Here is a 24411-nt window from a genome sequence, read left to right on the forward strand (position 1 = left end):
GCATGCCAATGCAGGGCTCTAGGAGTTCAGTGAGGGGCTGTGTGACTGACTCATGCCATGCAGATATGAAATACCACAGGATGGACAGATGGGTGGATACTGTCCCTCTGTCAAGTCTTAGGGTCAGCTTCATCCCTGGGGTCCATTATACTCCTTGGTGGCTTGTGTGTGATGAATGAGTGACTTCACTCCTGGTTCTTAAAACACAGGCATCAAGGTCACGAGTGGCCCCTATGTTGACAATCTCAGTGAGGAGATTAAGGGTGGAATTAGCCAGGACGGGCAGGGATGGTGTCCCTAGCCTCTGTTTACCAAAGCTGGGAATGGGCAACAGGGGATGGATCACTTGATGATTACCTGTTCTGTTCATTCCCTCTGGTGCACCTGGCACTGGCCACTGTCGGCAGACAGGATACTGGGCTAGATGGACCTTTGGTCTGACCCAGTGTGGCTGCTGTTATGTTCTTATCAATGGGTCACGGCATCCAAACTCTCTTCCCCATCAACGGTTGCAGTAACTAAGGGGCTATACAGGCGCCAGACCTTTTCTGTGGCTCAAAATAGGATTTCAACCTCCATGGGTCTTAGCCTTCCCCCTTTTCCCATTCACTGCATTAACTTAAAAATAACCAAATCACTAAACCAGGGCATTAGACTAGACTGGAGGCTTCTTTTCTTGGTCGAGGATCTGCCTGCTTACACATCTACACTAGACGTGGCTCCAAGCCACAAAGTCTGGATCTGGGTCTGAACAAACTACCTCCAAATCTGAAGTCGTTTGTATGGGGATTTGGGGTAGTCTAGTTTGCAGAACATACGGGGACTGTACAATCAATTAATAAGAACAATCAACAAATGATTTTGATAATCAGACTTCAACCCTTTGCCCAAAACTCGGCTCAAGCCGGCACTTCAGACCACAGGCTGGGGTATAGAAAGGCCTGATTAACCTTTTTTGGGGAGGGGAAAAAGTTGGGGGCTGTGGTTTAATTTTCTTGGCTCTCCACTAGGACCAGAATGGGAAAAAAAAAGCAAACAAGACAAAGGCAACTTTCTGGGTATTTTGGATCCACTGGAGTAAGGAATGCTCAGAAGGCTCAGAAGAAAAAGAGCCTTTTGTTACACCATTATAAGCCTGATTACTTAGACTGTGAGCTCGTTGGGACAGGCCCCGTCTTCTTGTTCTGTGTTTTTACGGCGCCTGGCACCATGGGGGCCTGGCCCAGGATGGGGCTCCTAGGTGCTGCCATAAGAATAACGAATACACAATAATAATACATTATGAGACCAAGGAAGTTTCCATAATCATCCAATCTGAGAGGGGTTCATCGCTGAACCGCACCTCCAAAGCTTTCAAGGCTAGCCCAATGCCTCCAGTTATTTCTCTCAGAGATGGCTGCAAGCCCCACCCGGCTTCTGCCCCTTTGTGACTATTCCTCCCCCCCTCGGAGCCCTGGCCAAGGCTGGGCAGGAGGGTTTGTGTGGTGCAGCACAGGGCCCAAGGTGCCTGTCATTTTCCTCAGGCTGTGGCTGATTTCGCTGCAAGGTTAGTGGTGAGCTGACGGTCCACAGAGTTGGGTGCTGCATCCCAGACCACCAGAGCACAAACTGCCAGCTTTCTTGATCATGCCTGCATTGCAAGGGAGACACGGGAGGACATGCTCCAGACCTATGCACCATTTAAGTCCCACCCTGGGGGAGGAGGGGGTTTCCGGGGCTTACAAAGGGGACCTAAGTGATGCATTGACCTCGAATTGGCACTCTGCACAGGCTTGACCTTCACCTGGGGGGCTCACAGAACCCCCCACCCAAATCCTGCCCCATACAGCCCTGGTCTCCGTGTCAAACCTGGAACAGATTCTCTAGGAGTAGCCTCTTTGCTACTAGTTCCAAAGACCTGATCAGGAACCTGGAGGCAGAGGACAATACTTCAGATGAGTGCCCTTTAGAAGAACCTATGCTATTAGACTAAGGGGGCTATGAGCAACTCCCTCCATTAAATAACGAAAACCATGTTAACTCTCGGGTGCTTTGAATGCTCCCACTGAGCACAATTTGCAGAACTTAGCTGCATACCCATCACTCGGGCAGCTTGGAGAGAGAAAGTTTCCCCAAAAATGTAGAGAAAACACAGGAGCCCAGGGAAACAGCATTTTGGTGTCATAAGGAAAAACAATACCAGGGCTCTCCTGTTTACACGGTGGAAGCTGCCAGGGCATCACTTTCCAGCCAGAAACACGTGCCTGTGCATTACCCAAGGCTAGAGAGTGAAGGGGACCTGCCAATAACAGCATCATTCCCATATCCTCCCCCCGACGCCCCCTTTTCTACACATCACCCCACCCCCATCCAACATGCACAAGCTGTTATTGCATTTTAGCATTTGGGAATCAGCTGCGGCAAAAGCCACCCACTTCTCTTCCCACCAGCGCTGGTGTTAATTCGCAGCCAATGCTGCATGTATCGTGCATGAACATCTTGACTGGGCACGAAGGGGAGCTGACCAGCTGACGCCCGGGTAGTTCATTATAAGGAACGAGGCTGCACATTTCACAGCTGCCGGATACGTGGACTGAGCCAGGCTCAGCCCTTTATTATTGCTTTCTAGAGATTTGGGTATCACGGGCCAGCAATTGTTCATTTGACTGTATACAGCACTCAGGGTCCAAAGTGAACATTTAGCATAATGAGCTGTGCGGTAATATAGTGTTATTGCGTTGCTGAAACCGGAGCAAAAATTCAAACACAACGTATATGTGATTATGATAGTGTGTTAAAGGATGTACCATCCTATTAGGCCGCATTATAATGCCATCACATTCAGAAAGGCTGACGAGCGGGATATTTAAATAGGTCGCACTGTCTTGTATAGCTCCCTTTGGCAAATGCAAGGCCAAGGTATGCTGTGCGCATACACAGAGCTTTCTGATCTGAGTGACACTGATGGGGTGGCCACATGGAGGGAAAAAACACTCAATGAATAACTCATCGAGGGCCAGATCCTCAGCCAGTGTCAACTGCCTTAGCTTTGCTGGCCAAAATGGTGCTGCATCGATTTCTATCAGCTGGAGTTTGGGGACATATTTAAATCCTGGGAATATAGGTGGAGACCAGCAAAGCAATTAAAAGGCCCGCCCACCCCGTAGATGTGAGAGGAGCCACCGAACCTATAATTTCACTGATTATGCGGGATTAAAAAAATAAAACAGGGATGAGGATGCAGGGTCAAGACTGAGACTCCTGAAGAACAATGTCCTGGACTGATCCACACAGCAGATACAACATGGGCAACAAAAAGGGATGAAGGAATCTCAATGTTAAGGCCCTGGACTGGGACTCAGGAGAGCTCGGATCAGTTCCTGGTGCTGCTCCAAGCTCCCTATGTGACCTGGGGCAAGTCACTCCATCTCTCTGTTACTTGCCTTCCCACCCCGCACCCCCCTGTCAAATGGGGATAGTAACACTTACCTTTCTCCCACCCCTTGTTCATCTTGTCTATTTAGATTGAAAGCTCTTTAGGGCAGGAGAGACTGTTTCTGACTATGGGTCTGTGCAGCCCCTAACACAGAAGGGCCCTGATCTTTTTTGGTGCCTCTGGACACTGCTGTAATTCAAATACATAATCATCCTAGAAGGGGAAAGTTCTCTGACACTACCCCGGCCAGTGTGTCTCAGTGGCCCTAGGAGAACAAATCTAGAGTGCTGAGAAGGCATTTCAGATTCCATTTTCCACTCTGCCTATAGTCTCCGGTGAACAGTTAAAAGGGCTGTGAATGGATATGTGCATATTTTTTTCTACTGGAGTAATATCTTCATTTGGAAGTGCCGTGGGTTAGGTGTGTAAATCTACACCCCAAATATGTGATGATTTTGAATCCAGCATTTGGCATCTCTTTACATCTAAATTCCACTGTATTCTCATGCAAAACACTTTGGGGCATTTGCAATACAGCCTGAATATGAGAGGATGTTAAATAATGATGAACTAAAAAAAAAAAAATGATGCATAACCAAAAGGCTGAGCTTTCACCATGGCTCTGCTCATTAAATTACACATAAAAGTCCTCATAGCAATAATGGGAATAGTTGCCAGTAAAACTCCCTGAACAACTGGATGTAAATTCCACCTTTAGTCTCTTTGGTATAACAGTGGCACTTCCTGAAGGTAATTGCTGATCTTTCTGCATTGTGGTCATGTCCACAAGCTGTTGAGCTGAGACTGAAACATTTGTCTATCTTTCCTCCCTTACATCCTAAAATGTTCAGGTGACTGTCGCATAGCTGCCGACTCGGTGAGTGCACCAGGGCTGAAGCACCCACGGAAAAAAAATCGGGGTTGCTCAGCACCTGCAGGGCCGGATTAATCTTTTGTGGGCCCCAACATCCGGAGTGCCGCCCTGCCCCCTGCTCCGCCCTGAGGCCCCGCCCCACTCAGCCTCTTCTCCCCGAGGCCCCGCCTACCACTCGCGCTGGGGAGAAAGGGCAGAGAGGAACACCCACCAGCAAAACCAAAAGTCAGGGCCTGTGGACTGTCATGCTGGCCTGCCAGCCAGATCCATGGAATACTGCGCTTACCCTCAGATCCTGCAAACTCTTACGCAGACGCTTCACTTTAAGAATGTGAGGAGTCCAACTGACTTGGTTTGCAGGACAAGAGCCAAAAGTCAGAGCATGGACGATGGCAGTGATATGGCCCACTAACATGTCTCAGCTGTGAGCATCTCTACCAGTAAAGTTTCTACTTCCATGGCCTGCCTTCTGGAAATGCCAGCAATGCATGCCAATGGAGATGGGTCTTTGTGGGCAAACAGGACATCTGTTCACTAGGTACTGCACCAAGCCCAATTCGCTTCACCACACAGACATCAGGTGACATTAGGTTTTGGCCAGTGCTGACCTGGGTTGGATTTATGGCAGTGATGGAAAACAAAATCCCTTGACCCTATTATTATTTGGTAGCACCTGAAAACAGGGCCATACTGTGCTAGGCACATGTCATTAGTGCCTGCCCTGAAGCTCCTACAAACTAAATAGTCAAGACTGATAATGGGATTGTTTGCATCTCTGTTTTATAGATGGGGACTTTAGGCCCAGAGAGATTAAATGACTTGCTCAAGGTCACGCAGAGTCCGTGGAAGGGCCAGAACTGAAAGCAGATCTCCCAAGTCCTAGCCCAGTGCATTAACCACTAGACCATGCTCTATGCCTTTTTAGGCTTTCCTGCAGAGCTGTTTTAAACTGATCCCGCAAGACGCGGAGCACCCTCCACACACGCTGCGGTCGGTAGCAGATGAAGTTGTACAGCATCCTCCATCCAGGCCCTTTGCTTTCAAACGCTGAACGTGCAAGAGAGAGACACGCCTGCAGAACCGTACCTCATGCAGAAGACGTGAGCGGGATCTGACGGACAAAAGCAGGTTGGGTTCCAGCCCTTCTGCTCTGTGCACTCAGCCCACTGATAACTGCTTGTTTTGTGGAGGCTCTGTGGAACACTGATCCTGGGTCCCAGGCTTTGCATCCCAAGCCCCCTGGTTTCTCCACATCATAGTCTAGGCCACAGTGGGGCTGCTGGAACTCCTTATGGCCCGTGGGGTTCTAGCCGGGATGCTATTGGCCCACTGTGTGACTAGGATGAACCGGAGGGGGTGCTGCAGGACATCTAGAGAGTACTTTGGCAGTATCCGTCCAAATTATGCTTGGCTCAAGCCAGCATTATTGACCCCTCCACTCTCCTGATCGCTGAGCTCATGCGCACAAATAATGAGATGTTTTTATTTAAAGAGTGATTTATCCAGACAGGGTTATGTACAAGGCAATAAATGGCTCTGTGACGGGGCACGACTCACCACTGTGGTGCCTCCTGCTGGCTGTCCGAGGAATTAGCACAGCGTGCCAGGGCTGGTGGTATCTTGCCCACTGTCACCTCTGTTCCTGGACCCACGTCACTTCCAGGACTGCGGCGTCCTCTTCATGACACTGCCCTCCAGCTGTGCCACACTCTGTGTCCCCCCTTCCGGGGGAACTGTAGTCCCCTGTCCAGCCACTTCCTTCAGCGGCAAGTGCAGTCTACTGTTTAGGGAGTGACTGAAAGTTCTCTGTACTGCAGCTCTTCTTATATGGGCCTGCCTGGCCCTGATTGGCTGCTCCTATAAGCCCTTCTGTGATTGGTTCCCTCCTACACAGCCTCCCTAGAGCTCTATTAACCCCTCAGAGCCCAGTGTGGGGCAGGCGCCCCATCACAGGCTCTCAGAGATGAACAGTGGGGACACCTTGAGCGTTATTTCTCCGGCACAGCAAAGTAGACGTTTCAACAACTGTGGCATGAAGGTGGATCACGATTTCATGAGGCCATGACTTCTTCACACCACATGGGATGGAAGTGGCATGCTGAGGCCATCTCAGAGGAGCAGAGCTTAGGTCGAAGGAGGGGCTAAGCTCCAACCTCTGCATGTAACATTGCAGGAAAGCCTTATGGCAACAGCATTGTATTTCAATCCCACTGGAAGCAAAGGGGGGTTAGTAACTGACTAATCTTTGGAGGGAGGGGTTAATAACTGAATAACCGTTGAGGGGAGGGGCTAGCAACAAATAACCATTGGAGGTAGGGGCTAACAACAAAATAACCTTTGAAGAGAGGGGTTAGCAACTGAATAACCATTGCAGGAAGGGGCTAGAAACTGAATAACTATTGGAGGAAGGGTTTAGCAACTGACTAACCATTGACAATGGACTAACCGTTGGAGGGAGGGGCTAACAACTGAATAACCATTGGAGGGAGGGGCTAAGAACTCAATAACTGTTGGAGGGAGTGGCTAGCCAACTGAATAACCATTAACAACTGTCTAATTGTTGCAGGGGGTGGCTAACAACTGAATAACTCTTGCAGAGAGTGGACAATGTGGAAACCAAGCAACGTGGCAGGTCACATACACTGCTAAGTTTTCAACCACTGGCTCTTTTGCACTAAGCCACATTTGCTGGAGTGTTTTTAAGAGCTGGAGAGTGGATACAGAAAAAAAGTATTCTGAATACCACTGAAATCTCACCTTTCAGCTATATCTGTTTCCATGACACAGACATGCCCCGGCATGCAAATTATATCTGTGTCCAACCATTTTCTGGATGTTACACCAAAGGGGGTCATGTGTGGTCCCTGCCAATAGCTAAGGACTAACTGATTGTCATGGTTATTGCCAGATGTTTATATGGGAAACAATTTTACATGCATGCAACCTGCATGATATCTACAACCCTTCTGGGAGTGAAACCTACCACTGAAGGAGAGGGAGTCCGAGCACTGACCCAATCAACATGAGAACAAAGGACACCAATGGACACAGCCTATGTTTATTGTTTGACATCTATGCAGGCTGTATAGAAGAAGAATTGGCCCAAGTGGTTATCCATTACAGGATAGGACTCTCAGTCAGTAGGGGAGGTCTCATGAACAGCAAACCCCAGCTTTATGGGCTGGACAAGCACTGGAAGGACTAACATTTGGGTAAGAAATACCTTATTAGACAGGAAAGTAACTTGTTGATAAGTATAGGCTATAGACGGTGTTGTATATTTTTTTAGCCCGTTACCAAATCCTTTTACTTGCCTTTATTTTAAATCTTCATCTCAAGCTCTATTAAATAAACATTAATTTGGTTTTGCTATAGATATGTCTGTCTTGTGCTAAGGACAGCATTGGACTGAGGTGAACTGGGGCGCGCTGTCTCACCGCGGGGCGAACGCTGCAGATGTCCAGAAGATAGGGGACTGGGCACTCGTGTGTAACAAAGTGAGGTGGGTAAATTGCTAGCTTGCACTGGGACAGGGCAGGGCTCATAGAGCCCAGTATGTTGCCAATCAGCCAGCAGCTGGGGAGAGTTTCCCCTGGTGGGCACAGACAGGGCTCCCTCCCGCTGCGAGTGGGTGGTAGTGATTAACCCAGCACAAATTGGATAACCCTGAAAAGTGTCACAGCTTCTCACGCTAATGGGAGGGACCCAGACACTTCAGTAGCAGTTTTGTGTGCATGAGGAATTAGGGTTTGCAAGCAGCAAGGATTAAAAAAGGAAATATTTTTGGGGAGTAGGTGCTTTTTTTTTGCCGCTCTTTCTCCTATGTCGTGCAATAGAAGGCAAGAGTTTAGCTCAGAGTTCTGCCAGATGAACAGAGAGTAATAAAGAGGCTTTTATTTGGTGTCCACTTCTACTGCCCACGCTTTAAAAGAAGAGATACAAGAATGATTCAAGGCCTGAAAAACGTGACCGACAATGAGAGACTTAAGAAGCAAAAGGAAAAGGAGGACTTGTGGCACCTTAGAGACTAACAAATTTATTTGAGCATACAGCTCATGAAAGCTTATGCTCAAATAAATTGGTTAGTCTCTAAGGTGCCACAAGTCCTCCTTTTCTTTTTGCGAATACAGACTAACACGGCTGCTACTCTGAAACCTGTCATTAAGAAGCAAAGTCTATTGACCTTACCCAACAGAAAGTTAAGTGGCAACTTGGTCATGATCTATAAATGCCTAGATGGATAGAAGAGATCAGATACTAGATGGCTCTTTGACCTAGCAGACAATGCATAAACACAGCTGGAAGTTGAAGCTAGATAACCTCAAAATGGAAATAAGACATAATTTCTTAGCAATGGGGATAATTAATCATTGGAGCAGATTACCAAGGCATGTAATAAATTCTCCATCACATGGGAGTTTTGAAATCAAGATTCAGTGTCTTTCTAAAAGATATGCTCTGGTTCAGCCACAAGTTATTGGGCTCGATGCAGGACTCATTGGGTGAGATTTTATGGTTTATGTTAGGCAGAAGCTGAGGCTAGATGATCACAATGGTCCCTTCTGGCTTTATAACCCATGTATTTTAAAAGCATCTGATGAAGGATTAATGATTAGGGGTCTGGAACACATGACTTATGAGGAGAGGCTGAGGGAACTGGGATTGTTTAGTCTGCAGAAGAGAAGAATGAGGGGGGATATGATAGCTGCTTTCAACTACCTGAGAGGTGGTTCCAGAGAGGATGGTTCTAGACTATTCTCAGTGGTAGAAGAGGACAGGACAAGGAGTAATGGTCTCAAGTTGCAGTGGGGGAGGTTTAGGTTGGATATTAGGAAAAACTTTTTCACTAGGAGGGTGGTGAAACACTGGAATGCATTACCTAGGGAGGTGGTAGAATCTCCTTCCTTAGAAGTTTTTAAGGTCAGGCTTGACAAAGCCCTGGCTGGGATGATTTAATTGGGGATTGGTCCTGCTTTTGAGCAGGGGGTTGGACTAGATGACCTCCTGAGGTCCCTTCCAACCCTGATATTCTATGATTCTAAGGAGCAAACGCTGGATTTCAGGGTCATACAGCAGCTAAACAGGTTTTAGAAATCAGAAGCTCCGAGACAGCATCATGTACATGACGGAGGTAGACTATACAGACTAGGTATCATTGCTGCTACCAGTCCTTTTGCCCCTCCAGGGTATTTTAAAAGTTCTTTGATTTCTATTCTTCTTTCCTGGTGCAGATAAACTTGGGACAGAATTAGCTATGTACTAATTAAGTGCCCAATTCAGCAAAACACTTAAGCACCCACTTAACCTTATTTTAGTACCCTGTCACACCTGAGTCTTTCTGAAAGATTCACACCTGCCCTGCTGTTTACAGTGAATCCAGTTGACATCTGGGATTTTCAAAGGAGACTCACTGGAGTCAGGTACCCAGCTCCCCTGGCATTTCACTGCAAGCTGGGCAGCTGACTACCTTTTGTGTCTTTGAAAATCTTCCAACTTGTATGTTTATTTCCTCTTGCTATCCCTTTCCCCTACGCTCTATTGTGAGCCTGTCTCATAAATTGCAGTTTGTTCATGGAATTACCAAACTCCCCAGGTGCAAATACCTTTTCCACCCACTAATACAGTCTCCACCTACACAGCAGACCCATAAACACTGTATTTCAAGCACAACTTATGCAACCACCTGCAAACCTTTGTCCCACATTGCTCATGTCTTTCTGGGAGGGTAACATTTGGTTTTTCTTCACTGTGACCTAGTGTAATCCTTCCCCTCCTAACTAATTCTCACTAGTGTTCTGTCCAATCAGTGCAGTCCATCAGCAGCAGTATAATCCTGAATAGCTCTCAAGGTACCCACAGCTACAAAATGGGAAATGACAGGCAAGCTGCACCTGCCAACGCACGTCAAAGTGCCGCTGGTCACCAGCCTAAGCTCCATGGGCAGCAACAAGCAGAACTATCTTCATAGCTAATGCCATCTCTGGAACCTGCCAGAGTTTTTGTTTTTCCATAGTCCACTGTAGCCTCTCCAAAGCAGTCTCTCTGATCCAGTAAAGTTAATCCTGAATTTGGAAATGTTATAGTAGCCCATTTGCCCAACAGTTGTTGCTGGGACATGGATGAGGGGGAACCCACCTTCAGTTTGATCCTGTCCTGAATGTGAAAGGCAGGTAAAATTTAGTGCCCGATCCTGAGCACCCTGAACTCTCAATAACTTCAGTGGAAGCGCTTTGCAAGAAGGTGGCATTCGCTCTCAACCCACATAGGATCCTGCCTCTAAGCATGATCAGTTCAGCTGTTAGCCGCAAATCATGACATACGAAGATGCAAACATAGGGATGGAAAAGACCCATTAGATCCCTTTTAGTCTGTCCTCTGCACATTCCAATGCTGCCTTGTTCTCTAAAGAACATTCTCAACATTGCCCAGTCTAGTTTTAAGGTCTCAAGTGCTGGGTTTCTCACCTCTTCCTGCAGAAAGCTATCCTATCCCAACAGATCTCACTGTCCGGAAGTTTTACCCAGTGTTCATTTTGCACCCTATTACTCCTAATTATCCCCTCGTCCTAAACAGCCTCTCAGTCTCCTTGATGTTTGCACTCAATAAAGGCAGCAACATACATACAGGTGAGTTTCCTGCCCCCAAGAGATACCTCTTGCTGCAGAAGACCTATGGAGTGGAGCAGAGAATATGGTCAAATGACAACCATGCTCAAACTTGTGGCACCTTAGAGACTAACCAATTTATCTGAGCATAAACTTTCGTGAGCTACAGCTCACTTCATCGGATGCATACTGTGGAAACTGCAGAAGACATTATATACACAGAGACCATGAAACAATACCTCCTCCCACCCCACTCTCCTGCTGGTAATAGCTTATCTAAAGTGATCACTCTCCTTACAATGTGTATGATAATCAAGTTGGGCCATTTCCAGCACAAATCCAGGTTTTCTCACCCTCTGCCCCCCCCCCCACACACACACACACAAACTCACTCTCCTGCTGTGTGTGGGGTGGGGTTTCATGGTCTCTGTGTATATAATGTCTTCTGCAGTTTCCACAGTATGCATCTGATGAAGTGAGCTGTAGCTCACGAAAGCTTATGCTCAAATAAATTGGTTAGTCTCTAAGGTGCCACAAGTACTCCTTTTCTTTTTGCGAATACAGACTAACACGCCTGTTACTCTGAAACATGCTCAAACTTGTCATCCTAGTGTTTATACTAGGTACCTTGGTGAGCGACAAGTGGGATAGGTACCATGGTCAGAGGCAAGCTTTGCTCCTCACTACTCCCTTCTGTCTGAGGTCTCAAATCGCAAACATATTATGAATGAAGCTTCTCAAGACGAGGTAGGTGTCACTGTGTCAGCTTCACAGATGGGAAAAGCAAAGCTGTGGCTGAGGAGTTTAAATGACTTACTGAAGGTCTCCAAGGGAATCGGTGGCCGACCTTATGTTTCTTAGTCCTATTCTTCTGCCACAAAGCCATCCTTCAGATGCTTCTAGGCAGTGGTAATCCACAAACCAAATGCATCTGGAGCCTTTCCTGACTATTCCTGTGAGAAACTATGAAATGGGGAAAGGATAACATCTAACCCTGACTGACGGCGACATACACTGGGCTCAGCAGCTGAGGGTCTGGCCCCTTTGAAAACATCTAGTCCAGTGCGTTTTTCTGAACCGCACCAGCTCATATTGGAGGGCATTCTGGAGACAGCCCAATACCTTGGGCCTCAGGGACACTGCACGGCCCCACTTGCTGTTGCAATGTCCCAAGTCCAAACGAGAGCTGGAGGACAAGTCTGTCTGCTCTTTGGAGTGACATCTAGAAACCTACGGAAGAATCCTTGAGACCACTAACGAGCATTTCCTACTTGCCCCAGATCACTCAGCTACATTTATATGGCTCAAACCCCTTGGCTTTAAAGGCTCTGCAGTGAGAAATAAAGGAAATACAACTTTGGGAAAGGGAAAAGGTTACTAATGCAAAACAAGAACCACCACCAATAATTCTTGAGCCGGAGTCAAGGGTTCAACCTGAAAAGTACTGGCAGAGATTATGGGTTCAATGTCTGAGGTGGACCTCCTATATTTTCCTCACCAGGCTTTTGCAACAACCAGAATTGGCACAGGGACTCAGACAGGCCATTGCATGCAGACACAGGATATTTTGCAAGTGCTAATCAGTTTCACATTGGTGGCATTCAGTCAATGTAATTGCTAGTTCTTTATCTTTAATATTGTGCAGATATGAATGGGGCCCAAAAAAATCCACAAATATTTGACATCCAAAAAGAACTTTGATTCATTTCACATCGGAGACCCTTTCATATTTGTTTTCCAGGAACATTCAAGTGCTCAAACTTTACTAGAGATCCCCACAAAAAGCCAATATAAAGCTTTAATGCTCTGGTATTTGCCAAAAAGCTAATTTTGAATTTCACCTTCAATTGTAATAATAAAATAAAGAAAAGGTCATGATATGTTGGTTGAATGCATAAATCATCCTATAAGGGAATGGTGTGATTTATGGAACTAACCAGTACTACACAAAACCAGTCACACGGAACTCTTTGCAAATTCTTCATGTAGAGAAAAACATCTCGCAAAGAAATTTCTGGAAATTCTTGAATAACAAATTTCACAGTCTGCTCATCAACAGGAAAAGAGACAAATGACTGCTTTGTTAGGATTTATTTGCTCAGCTCCAATATTGAGCATATTGATTCAAAACTCACCTGAGATACAAAAGCTCCCACAAAATCAACAGTGAAACACTTATAACGTAATCCTTCTACAATAGCTAGAGCCAAGCCAGGACTAAAAAGATACCCTGTGTGAGAATACTAGACACTACAAGATTCATCTGTGTCCAGCAGCCTCGCTGGAAAATCTCCTTTAAATTCATTATAACCAAGTCCTGTCTCTTTCTCTATCACAGGGGTTAGCCTGGGTCCACTCCTGAGCTGGGTATTATATAGAGGCAGGCATGAGCCACAAATTTCAAATCTAGATCCAAACTTTCCCATAATCTGGGAGGCTGTTTGAATCTGGTGTTTTAAAGAGACAGGGTCTAGCTGTGAAATTCAGATGCAGATCAGAACTTCTCCAAAGTGTGGGGGTGTTTGGGTCAGACCCATTCCTAGTATCACGTCTCAGTTTTGAACCATCTCCTTGCTGATAGCTCAGTCAGGAACTGAGAAGGAATAAATAAACCAAAATGGTTTATGCGGGCACAGAAATAGAGGCAAGAAGCCCTGTTTTGAAGCTGAAGAGTCTGTGACTCCTCATTCCTGTCTAGTTGAAGGAGATTAATGGGATCTATCTTCAGACAGCGCCACTAACACAGGCTGCTTCTGAGAGCACAAAACCATTCCCTTCATGCCAATAATGCAGAAAGGTTAAGCGACTTTGGCACCGGCAGGTATCAGCGTGAGAGCTGAGATTAGAACTCAGGAACCCAGCTTTCAGTCTCACGTTCAGTCCATTACATCCCATCCCCTTCTACCTCACAGGTTCCCTATTTTATCTCTTGCCATGCACAGCAGATGCTGTGCACTCCAGGAATCACTAGAGAAAGAAACACAGCAAAGAAAGGAGGGAGAAAACATTTATCACTCCCCCCCACCTACCCACACAGACGATACTGAAGAGCTTTTACAGTTATAGATGGGACCATGATCAAAATCTCCATTCACGTTGTCTTGATTTTGATTTGGTGTCAGTCCTATCTGACCCTGGAAGTCACTTCAGATTACGTATTTCCTATGCACTAAATGGGGGTGGGGTTGCACAGTGGAACCTGACGTGAGAGATGACTTGAGTCATGGTCCTTTCAGGCCATGGTTTATTGTGGGGTTAGGGGGCTTTTGAAACCTGCTTGTTGATGGGTAAGAATCTCAGATCGTCTCTGAGGCTCCATTAGAAACAAATAAATAAGGCACGAAGCCTGAGAAACAATGAAAGCAACCTGAGCTTGTTCCTGTTAATCTGCTCTGCGTTTCAATTACATGCTAATAAAATGCCACTAGAATTACTGATCCTGCTTAGGGTGGATAACAGCTTTAAGATGAGGGAGCAGGAGGCTCAAATACCATGGAGATGGGCGCAGTCTCAAAAACAAAATAGGGCAGGAGAGATCTATTGTACATGCCCCCCCTTCTACGTGAAACACAAACAGCTTTCAGCACTTACCCAGGAACTCCGCCTGGCTGCTGTCTTTTGGGCTGCTCATGCAGTTTTCCAAATAAATCCCATCCTTAAAACAATCTTCCTTCTTCTTGGGCAGCCCCGACATCTCGCTGGGCTGATCCAGCACCTCCCCTCCGGAGCAAGAGCAAGGAGTCTGCATGATGCCACAGGGGTGGGAGCTGCTGCTGGTGGTCAGGCAGGTGTCCAGCCATTGGCAGAGCATCTGGCAGGCAGCTTTGCTAGGGTTCCTGTTGCCCACCACCAGGTACTCAACCGAGAAGTCCCGCTCCTGAGCCTTGGTGGGTTTCCGTCGCACGTGCCCACCTTCTGCCGGGGACATGGTCTGCTTCATCTGGAGGAATTGCTTGTTGGACTGGAGGAAGGAGTACCTAGTGGAACTGTCACACAATTTTAGCACATCGTCAAAGCTCTCCATACCCAGATAAGTGCGGGTGGACTCCAGGAAAGAGTCGAATTGGTAGGTGCGTATCGGCTGGTGGTCACATATGCCAGTGGGTTTCAAGACCTTCATGTACAAGGTGTACCTCCTGGGGTCCGGGTTCTGGATAATCCAAGAGCACAGAGAGGAGTTCAATGGGAAGACAGCAAACGAGGAGAAATACCCGAAGAATTTCCCCTGGACCAGGGTGGTGCAAGGAGTTTGTCCTAGGTCGAGGGCGACCACTGTCCACACTAAGAAGAGTGGTGATATCAAAAGCAGGTTCAGGGCAAAGCCAGTGCTCCTCATCCTAGGTCTCTGGTCCTATGGAACTCAAAGTAATTGTCAGGCAGGTGCCAGATCTTGGACATAACAGGTGCAAGCTTAGAGGGAAAGAGAGAGTTTATGAGACTCTATGCGAGATCAACCCGATCTTCCCATGTTCGGACTTGGGCTCCCCCTTGTGGCCATACGCAACACCTGGGAAAGAAAAGAAAGAAAGGAGAGAGTTTCTTTTATTAACTCTCAGTAAAACAGACCGGCTCTGAGACTCGGGGGGGGGGGGGGGGGGGGGCATCCGCTCTCCCCACACCCCTCCCCGCCCATGGCACAGCTGTGAGAGACGCGCCGGCGCCCTGCCAGGGAGGGAGCTGCACCGGGGGGCGATGCTGGGCAGCCTCCAGCAGAGAACGGGGGTCGCTCGCCTTCGGTTTTCTCCGCCAGGCGGATCTCAGCGGCGCCGGCCCCGCCGCGGGGACCGGGGAGTGAGCTCCCGGCTCCGCACGCTGGCCGCCCGCTCGGCTGAGCCCGGGCGGCCGGGGGCGGGTAGTTTAGGTTTATTCTCCGGAAGCCTCTGAGCCCTGCTGCCCGGACGAAGCCCAGCCGGAGCCCTCGCCTGCCCAGCGGCCACGGGCTCTTGCTCGGCCGCAGATCTGGGGGCAGCGCCCGGGAGCTCCGGCCGCATCGCCCGCTGCGGTCGGCTGGGCTCCGCCACTCCGGGCGGGCTGCAGCGTCCCACCGCCGCCCCTCTCCTTCCTTCCCCTCCCGGGGCCCAGCCAGGAGCCCGGCTGCGGGGCAGTGTCTGCCAGGGCTGGGTGGTGGGTCCCGCGGCGGCGGCGGCCCCTTAGCCCCCGCCCCGGGCTGGGGAGATCGGTCCCGCGGCGGGGAGCCCCCTGCCCCGCTGCCCATCCCGATACCCACGGAGACCGCAGCCAGCGAGCTCCTCCGCGCCCGGGGCGCTGCGCCCCGCACAGCCCCGCGGCCGCCCCCACCCGGGCCGCCCCCGCAGGAGGGACAGGGGCGCAGCCGGCAACCTGTGCCCGGCGCTGCGCTCCAAGTCCCCCCCACCCCGGTTCCTTCCCCTCCTCACCCCCACCACCGCCCCGGAGTCCTCCCCGTGCGCCCCCCTCGCTGCCCTAGGGTCCTAACCACGGGAGGGGTCCTAACCACTGCCCCGGGGTCCTCCCCGTGTGCCCCCCCCACCACTGCCTCGGGATCCTTCCCCTCCGTGCGCCCCCCTCGCTGACCTAGGGTCCTAACCCCTCCCGTGGGCCCCCAGTGCCCGAGGGTCCTTCCTCCCGTGCGTGCCCCGCACGGCCCGGTGGCCCTTCTCCCCTGTGCACCTCCACACTGCCCAAGGGTCCTAACCCTCTCCCCTGACCCCCCCCCCCACACACACACACGCAGATGCCCAGGGGTCTGTGCGCCCTGTAAACCTCCGGCACTGCCCAAGGCTCCTAACACCCATCCCCTTTCTTCCCCACACAGCCCAATGGGCCCCTTCCCTCCTTTGCACCACTTCCAGCAGGGCTTCTCCACTACCCAAGAGACCCCTGCCCCAGTGCCCCCCAGTGCCCACAGGACACCTTCACCTGTGCTCCTCCGGCCACCCCACCCCCCCCCACACACACAAAGTTCCTGCTGGGGCTAGTTAGGAAAAGGAGGGGAGGGGGTCAAGATAAACTGACGCATCCTCGCCTGGCTCTGGGATCTGGGTGCAGAGTCCTCCTGGGGCTCCCCACCAGCTGATGAGTGGCTACAGCAGGCGGATCAGTGCAGAGTGCGCTCTGAAGCCTGTTTGAGACACTGGGGCACAGGGGACCCACGGGGACGTGGGGGAGGGGCACGCCAACATTTTTAGGAGACCTACCTCCTTAAGGGCAGGGTGGGGAGATACACACACTATCCCCCTTGCAGGAAGCTGATTGCATTGCCAGGCCATGCCCTCATTGGGCAAGGGGGTGGGTGGGATTATATCGTCACCAAACCAAAACACTTCAGCCCCTCTATCTATCTGATGTTCCCCCGGGATGCACCGGGGTCCCCGTGCTCTGGTCAGGGTGACTGTGCAAACTGGAGGCCTGGTCATGAGAGAGGGAATGGTGCCATGCGGTCACTTGAGAGAGGGCAGATTAAAGCAGGTCACCCCATAGAATCATAGAATATCAGGGTTGGAAGGGACCCCTGAAGGTCATCTAGTCCAACCCCCTGCTCGAAGCAGGACCAATTCCCAATTAAATCATCCCAGCCAGGGCTTTGTCAAGCCTGACCTTAAAAACCTCTAAGGAAGGAGATTCTACCACCTCCCTAGGTAACGCATTCCAGTGTTTCACCACCCTCTTAGTGAAAAAGTTTTTCCTAATATCCAATCTAAACCTCCCCCACTGCAACTTGAGACCATTACTCCTCATTCTGTCATCTGCTACCATTGAGAACAGTCTAGATCCATCCTCTTTGGAACCCCCTTTCAGGTAGTTGAAAGCAGCTATCAAATCCCCCCTCATTCTTCTTCTTCAAATCCCCCCTCATCCCCCATCTTTAGGACTGGGAGCCTGGCAGATGGCACGGCAGCGCATGGGGGACCTGCCAGCATCCCAGTCTCATATGCAGACGGTTGCCCATTGTCTGATGGCAATGATTCTCCAAATGTGGTCCAAACAGCACAGGCTTGTCCCATGGTGCCAGCTCCTCAGATTTTAAAGCCAAAAGGGATTATCATGATCTTCTAGCCTAACCAGGCCCATGTGATGCAGGGGAGAACCTGACCAGGGATTCCTGCACCTAGCCCTAAACTTCTGGTCGAATTAGAGCAGATCTTTCTGAAAGCTGTCCCTTCTCTATTAAAAGACTACAAGAGATGGAATATCCACTGCAGCCCTGGGTGAGCTGTTCCACCGCTTAATCGCACTCACATTGTACAAATCTGCATTACAAGAGAGTTTAAAATATATAAATACTCCCCTGATGTGAATTAGCCCTGTAAGCAATTGTTGTAGTTTCTAGAGGGATGATACGTGATCACCAAGGGGAGAAGGGATATGCTTTGTACAACACTCTCTCTAACAATGTAGTTCATGCTAGGAAAACATTTGAGAACTCCTGCCTTAGGCCCGTTCTGGGTATATATGTGCTCAGATTAGAGCACATAGTTCACAGCAGGACACATCAGTTACTGGGATTCTCAGTTAGCAGGAGGTGTACTGACCCATTCAGTCTAGACACCATCTCCCTTCGCAGCCAGCATCTCTGATCGCCCATACACAGCTGGCCATCCGTACTGCAGCTCTGGAGCCCTGTTCCCCAGCATCTCAAATGTACTCAGTTTCCACTGACCTATGTTCCTGCAGCCAGTCAGTTCACTGCTAACCAGTAGGGAGGCTCTATACAATCAGATTTCTAACGCATCAGGGATTCTCCATGTTGAGCCACACACCCAGTTTTCCAGCAGATCTTGAATTCACTCAGCTGAGCTCTATCACCATGAGAGACCATCAAATTAGAGATGGGCCCAATCCCCATAAACCCTAGTCCAACATCCACACTTTAGCTCCAGAGCCTAATTTTGTGCTTGGTTCACAGCTCTATAAGGGTCTATGACACTGGCAGACCCGGTGTCAGCTCATGCCAAAGTCCCCATGTCTCTGCTGAACACTGAGAAATACATATCTGGAATCAGCCTGGCTCACCTGTGTGTTAGTATTGTTCAAATAGGTATTAGAAAGATAAGAATGTGTTTAGGGTTAAGACTTTATTGAATTCTTGTTAATTGCTGCATGCACTAATCTCAAAGCATCTGTAATGAGTATTGTAAGGTGCAATTTGAGTGGTTGTATTATGAGGCTTTGTGACTGTGTAAATCACTGGACAAGAGAAAGACATTGACTAGTATGAAGTGCTGATCTCCAGCAAAAGGTGTTACGTCCTGTCCAACAGGTAAGGTCCAGCAACACTAGATGGACTATTGTGGGACATTAAAGAGGACAAAAGATGTTGTTGTCCTGCTCCCCTGCCCATGACGATGAATTAGGCAAGTGGATTCTTCCTATCAGCTGCGTTCACAGATGAGAGCACATGGGAGGAGGGGGATAAAAACCTCTAACGAGAAGGAGCTGTATCTCTATGCTTCTTGGACGGGGGGCGGAAGGGGGCAAGGTTTCCTAGGCATAAGCAAGAGATCCCCAGTGTTCAGCATGGGTTAGCTCTAAAGGACTTATACAGCTTGCTTATATAGACACTTCTGGTACTAAAACTGTAACTGATTTGTGTATACATGTTTACCAGCTTTGACCTTGTAAATAACTCTCTTGTTTCCTTTTCTTACTTAATAAATGTTCATATCGTATATTATAGAACTGGCTACAAGGGTTGTCTTTGGTGTAAGATCTAAAGTGCAATTGACCTGGGGTAAGTGACTGGTCCTTTGGGACTGGGAGTAACCTGAATATAGCTGTGATTCTTGGTGTAAGGGACCATCTAGCACAAAGGTAAACTTATCTGGGTGGCAAGATAGATAGGAGTACCCAAGGAGACTGTGACTCCATGTTTAGGCTGTTGTAGGGCCTCAGGAGTTTACACATGATAATCAGTTGATGAAATCTAAGTATAGAACTTGCAACCCATTTGGGGTTGGTACCCTGCTTCCTATTAGTCTGCCCTGAGGTTGGTCCTCATGCTCTTGAGTCACTGCATGCAGTGTTACAGGGCAAACCGAAATCACAGATCTGAACCTCTCTGAGCTTTGAGAGGGTTCAAAAGGTAGGTCTGACTTCTGCAGCCTGGGTTTATTTCCACTTAAAGTTGCTGTGAAAACTATGCAAGCAGGGTGATCAGACACTAACTGGCATGGAAATCGAATCCATCTATACTTTAATCCATCAGAAATCTGAATCCCAGGTCTGGCACCAGCTGACACTCTTGCCAAACTTGATAGCCCAGTTTTCACTAGGTCAAACTCCACAGCCTAACCAGATTTCTAACATGCCTTAAATCATGCCACTCCCCATAACCAGATTTCAGGAAACAGACCAGGATGGAGACAGGAAGCAATGTTTAATTATAATGCAACTTGCATGCATCAGCCAGGGATCACGTGAGCACCAAGAGAGGTCACCATGATTAATGATTGGTAAGGCTAAGCCTTTCTATCATCTCCTCTGCTTCAGTGAGCAGTGGGAGCCCTGCTTAAGTGGCTGACTCCACAGGAGCAAAGAAGAAGAGACGAACAGCTTCCCCAGCAATTCTCCCCTTTCTCTAACCCTAAGGAAGCCCTTCCATGGGTGCCCTTTGGGAATCAAGCCATGCTGCTTGTGAGAGGAGAAAGCCATAGTTCATGGCATCATGCCATGCGCTATTTCTGTGGGGAACCCCCCGATGAAGTAATGCTGACTCAACTAGGAATATCTGGTCCATCTCACAGTAAAACACTCCCTTTATGGGGTTTTGGAAGCAGTGACTGGCAGGGATTACACGTCAACACAGCAGGGCAAGAGGGCCAGGAACAGGGGTAGGTACAGTGACAGGTATCCTGAGATCCAGTAATTTAAAGGTCAAACCCCAAAGAGACTCTACAAGTTGGAACTCTCCAAGTCTCCTGTCCCCCCCAAAGCAGGTATTCCTGCATAAGGGGCAGCCTGGCCCAGGTAAATAATAAATAACATTTGCCAGCCTCTAACTGCCTCAGACACTCCAGGACTCATGTTGTAAAAGCCAACAAACTTTAACTAAACAGACCCGTTAATGGGACACTGCGTTATGGCTGTTAGGCCTCAGGATTGATTTCCTCTGCACGTAGTCCCATCTGGAAGGGTTTACCATAAGAAATATAAACATATTTTTCCTCCTTCAACTCATCCTTGCTGAAGTGGGAAATGTTAAGAGAAAAAATAAACGCACAAACACCTGGATCTCCAGCACAATGCACTATAAACCCAGCAGTGTGTGGGCGGAATGGCGTACTGCAATGTATTGGCTAAAGGCCCAATCCTGCAAGCTGTACACAGGCCAAATTTCAAGTGAAGTCAAGAGCAGTTTGGCTGAATGTTTCCGGGGAAGTACTTCTAATTACACAGAAGGACAGACTGCTCAATTGTTGTGGACAATGGATGTGTCTACAATGCACACTGCATCCAGGCTTAGGTTTGAGTCCAAGCCCCCACTTCTGTCCACACACAAAGCAGTCTGACTCAGATCAGCAGGCACTCAAGACCTGCATCCTTGGACCCTGCTAGAGGGTTGGGTCAGAGCCTGAGTCCGTCCTGCTGTGACTCAGGTCAAAACCTTCTCGTTGTGCAGTGTGGATACAAGTCAAGCTGCAGACCCAAATCAGAAGCTGTGTGTATAGCGAGGTATGGACACTTTATCACAATTGTGAGACCTGGGTCCAGCTTTACAATGCAGTGTGGGCACTCAAGCATGGACTTGGAAACACTGAGTCCCCAAACCCGGATCCCACAGACCCAGGATTAGTACGCAGTGTAAACACACCATAATATGCCATTCCCTGGACTTCAGCCTACAGAAGACATAACCCAGCCAATCATCTATCACAGTGGGATCTGTCACTGACACCGGCTCCTCTTTAGCTTGAGTGCCACACAAGACCAGAGCTCTACCTCTGCTAGGGACTGTGATGGAAAAGCAACCGCAGAACGGTGACAGCTGGCTCCCCCACCTCGGCAAGGATAAACATTTGAAAAGGAACAGGTTTTTGCCCCCACATGAGTCAGAATTCATTCCTGACAATCCAAAGGCAAGAAAGAGTCTGGCAAGTTCAGAGTGAAAGTGTCCTCCCTGGTTTAACTGTGTGTGTAAACAGAGCTAAAGCAGAGAGCTATGCAGATAGACTTCTAGAAACAGCAAGAAAAGACCTTGGCTCCAATTGCTTATGCAATCAGCCTAGCACCAGGCTGCTGTAGGAGCCAGGGCAAATAAACCACCTTGGGTTGTTTCTCTCTCCACTTATTAGTCGTCTGTATTCTAGTAGCCCCTAGCAGCTCCCACCAGAGTCTGGGCCCATCTGTGCAAGGTGCTGTACAAACACATATTAACAAACAGCCCTTGAACAGCTTACAGTCTAACCGGGCAAGCACTGGGAGGAAAGGATGTATTCCTATCCCCACTTCACAGGCGCAGGGAAACTATGTTCCTTGCTCACTCCTGTAAGGAGTCTCTGACAGCGCTGAACTGAACTGAGATCATCCGAGTCTTGCTCCTGAAGCTTAACCACAAGACCCTTCCTCTCCAGTCTGCCTTCTGGACACATGTTGCGACTAAGACTGAAAGAGGATCCCTAAGGAAAATAGCCTTTTGTTCACTAGGAGCCCCTAGTGCCCTGCGTGTGCAATGTCTGCAGGACAAGGGCTGGTGTAAGCTATTTCTTACAGACATCCAAATTCTCCTCTTGGGAGAGTCAACTAGTTCTTTTCATCTTTCCTGGGAAATCGAGTCCTTCCAGCCCCAGGATCACTGCTGTTGCTCCTCTAGGAACTCTCTCTGGATTCCTGCACCTAGCTTGTCTCCCTGATTGAACGAACCTGGGGTTCTAGCCCTGTGCTTTTGCTGTCACTCTCTCTTGCCTTCCCGATGAGACAGTAACACATCCATGTCCACCTAGTACTCCACAGACATTCAGCCCTTTAATCCTAACATTAATAATAGTGTCTAAGCAGGGACAGAACTTGGGTAGTCCTGCCTCGGAAGGACAGGTTACGACCACACAAGCTAAAGGGGAATCTTTCTCTGGATGGGCCCGAATCAGGGTTTATGACTCATAGTTTCATAGTTCTCATTCTGAGCAGCGGAGGGCAGTGTTACTTCAGTGTTAGCTACATGGTAGGCTACCATTATCCGCATCTCTTACAGTTAAATAATTACAGAAAGGGTCTCTTTTTATATCACATGCCACAGGACCTTCCCATAAAGGAAGAACTCCGCTGCTCCCCCTTCTCTTCTACACCCTCCCCAGTTTCCTGCTTCCTCATTTCCACCCCTTGAGCTCCGCTTACCATCTTAAATGTGCCACATGACAGGATTATAATTCCTCATATGTCCCTTCCCACTTGGAGCAAGGCTAACATCCTACAGGGATACAACTCAAATCACAGAGTGCTAAAGCTTCCTTGGGACCTCCAGTTTCTTTAAAGAAATTCCCCAGTATCAGTCAGCCCTCCTTTCTGATGGCACAGCCCTTAACGTCTCAGTGTCCTAATGTCTGAAAAACACATTAATGCCCTTATCGATGATAAACTGAGAGCAGAGAAAGCAGTAACCGCGCAGAAATTTTCTTCTTTCTGCTGAAGCAAACAGCCCATGCACAGTGGAAATAGCGTAGAGTAGAGTGACATGGCATCTGTCACCCGACGGCACATGGAGAACGCCATGCATGGAAGGGAACTGAGAGTGAGGCTGGGGTGCATTTGTGCCAGTTTCCTAGACCAGGAACTCCAGCTAGGGATACATGGAGCTGGGGCACCCTGCTACTGATCTTGGAGCTACGCCTTAACGGAGTCGTCTTTGTGAAGCCCGTCAACTCACCAGCAATGCCAATGGTTAGCAGATATTGTGGGGGGTTTTGGTTTGTTTTCTTTTTTATGGTCCTCCTCGTTTCCTTATTTTTTGCCTTCCCTCTGACTTTCCTTTTGGAGAAGATGAGTTCACTTATAGGCAGCGTGTAATGGAGGCTGAGGGAGGCTAAGCCACCCCAAACCTCGCTCCGCCAGGGGAGGGGCAGTGGCGGATTTGGGGCCCCTGGAAAAATCTCCCTCCTCCACGGCCCTGGGGCTGGAGGAGCTCTTACTCCCTGCCATGGCCCCAGAGATTTTCCGGTCTTGGGGCCTCAATGCCGGGGGGCAGGGCCTCAGGGGGGAAGAGATGGAGTGGGGATGGAACAGGAGTGGGGCTGCAAGGGAAGGGGCAGAATAGGGACAGGTCCATGGGCTGGGCCGTGGGGGAGGGGCAGAATGGGGGGGGCCATGGGCGGGGCTGCAGGCGGACCAGGGTAGAAGGGGTGGAATGGGGTGGGGCCAAAGGCGGGGCTGCAGGCGGACCAGGGTAGGGTGCCAAGCTCCAGCCAGAGCGAAGACAGAGAGCTCCAATGTCCTCCTAGCTGATGCTGAGAGCTTGACTCCAGGTGGGGCCAACCTCTCAGCTCCTCACCCTCCACCCCAGCTGGGGCCACAGGGGAGCTGAGAGCAGCGAGTCAGGGTGGGGCCTC

At 49.1% G+C, this 24411-nt stretch overlaps 1 protein-coding gene across 11 annotated transcripts in view; it reads right to left on the reverse strand.

Annotated features, from left to right (window-relative positions):
* Positions 1-24411, reverse strand: part of ADGRB1 (adhesion G protein-coupled receptor B1) — a 378079-nt gene that overhangs the window by 261860 nt on the left and 91808 nt on the right. For all 11 annotated transcript variants that reach the window (XM_075124906.1, XM_075124905.1, XM_048841798.2 and 8 more), the window contains exon 2: positions 14486-15401. In XM_075124906.1, coding sequence (XP_074981007.1) covers positions 14486-15230 — 745 coding nt within the window. In that variant the 5' untranslated portion in view covers positions 15231-15401. The remainder of the gene's footprint in view (positions 1-14485; positions 15402-24411) is intronic.

The sequence above is a fragment of the Caretta caretta genome, chromosome 2 (assembly GCF_965140235.1).
Source record: "Caretta caretta isolate rCarCar2 chromosome 2, rCarCar1.hap1, whole genome shotgun sequence".
Lineage (NCBI taxonomy): Eukaryota > Metazoa > Chordata > Testudines > Cheloniidae > Caretta > Caretta caretta.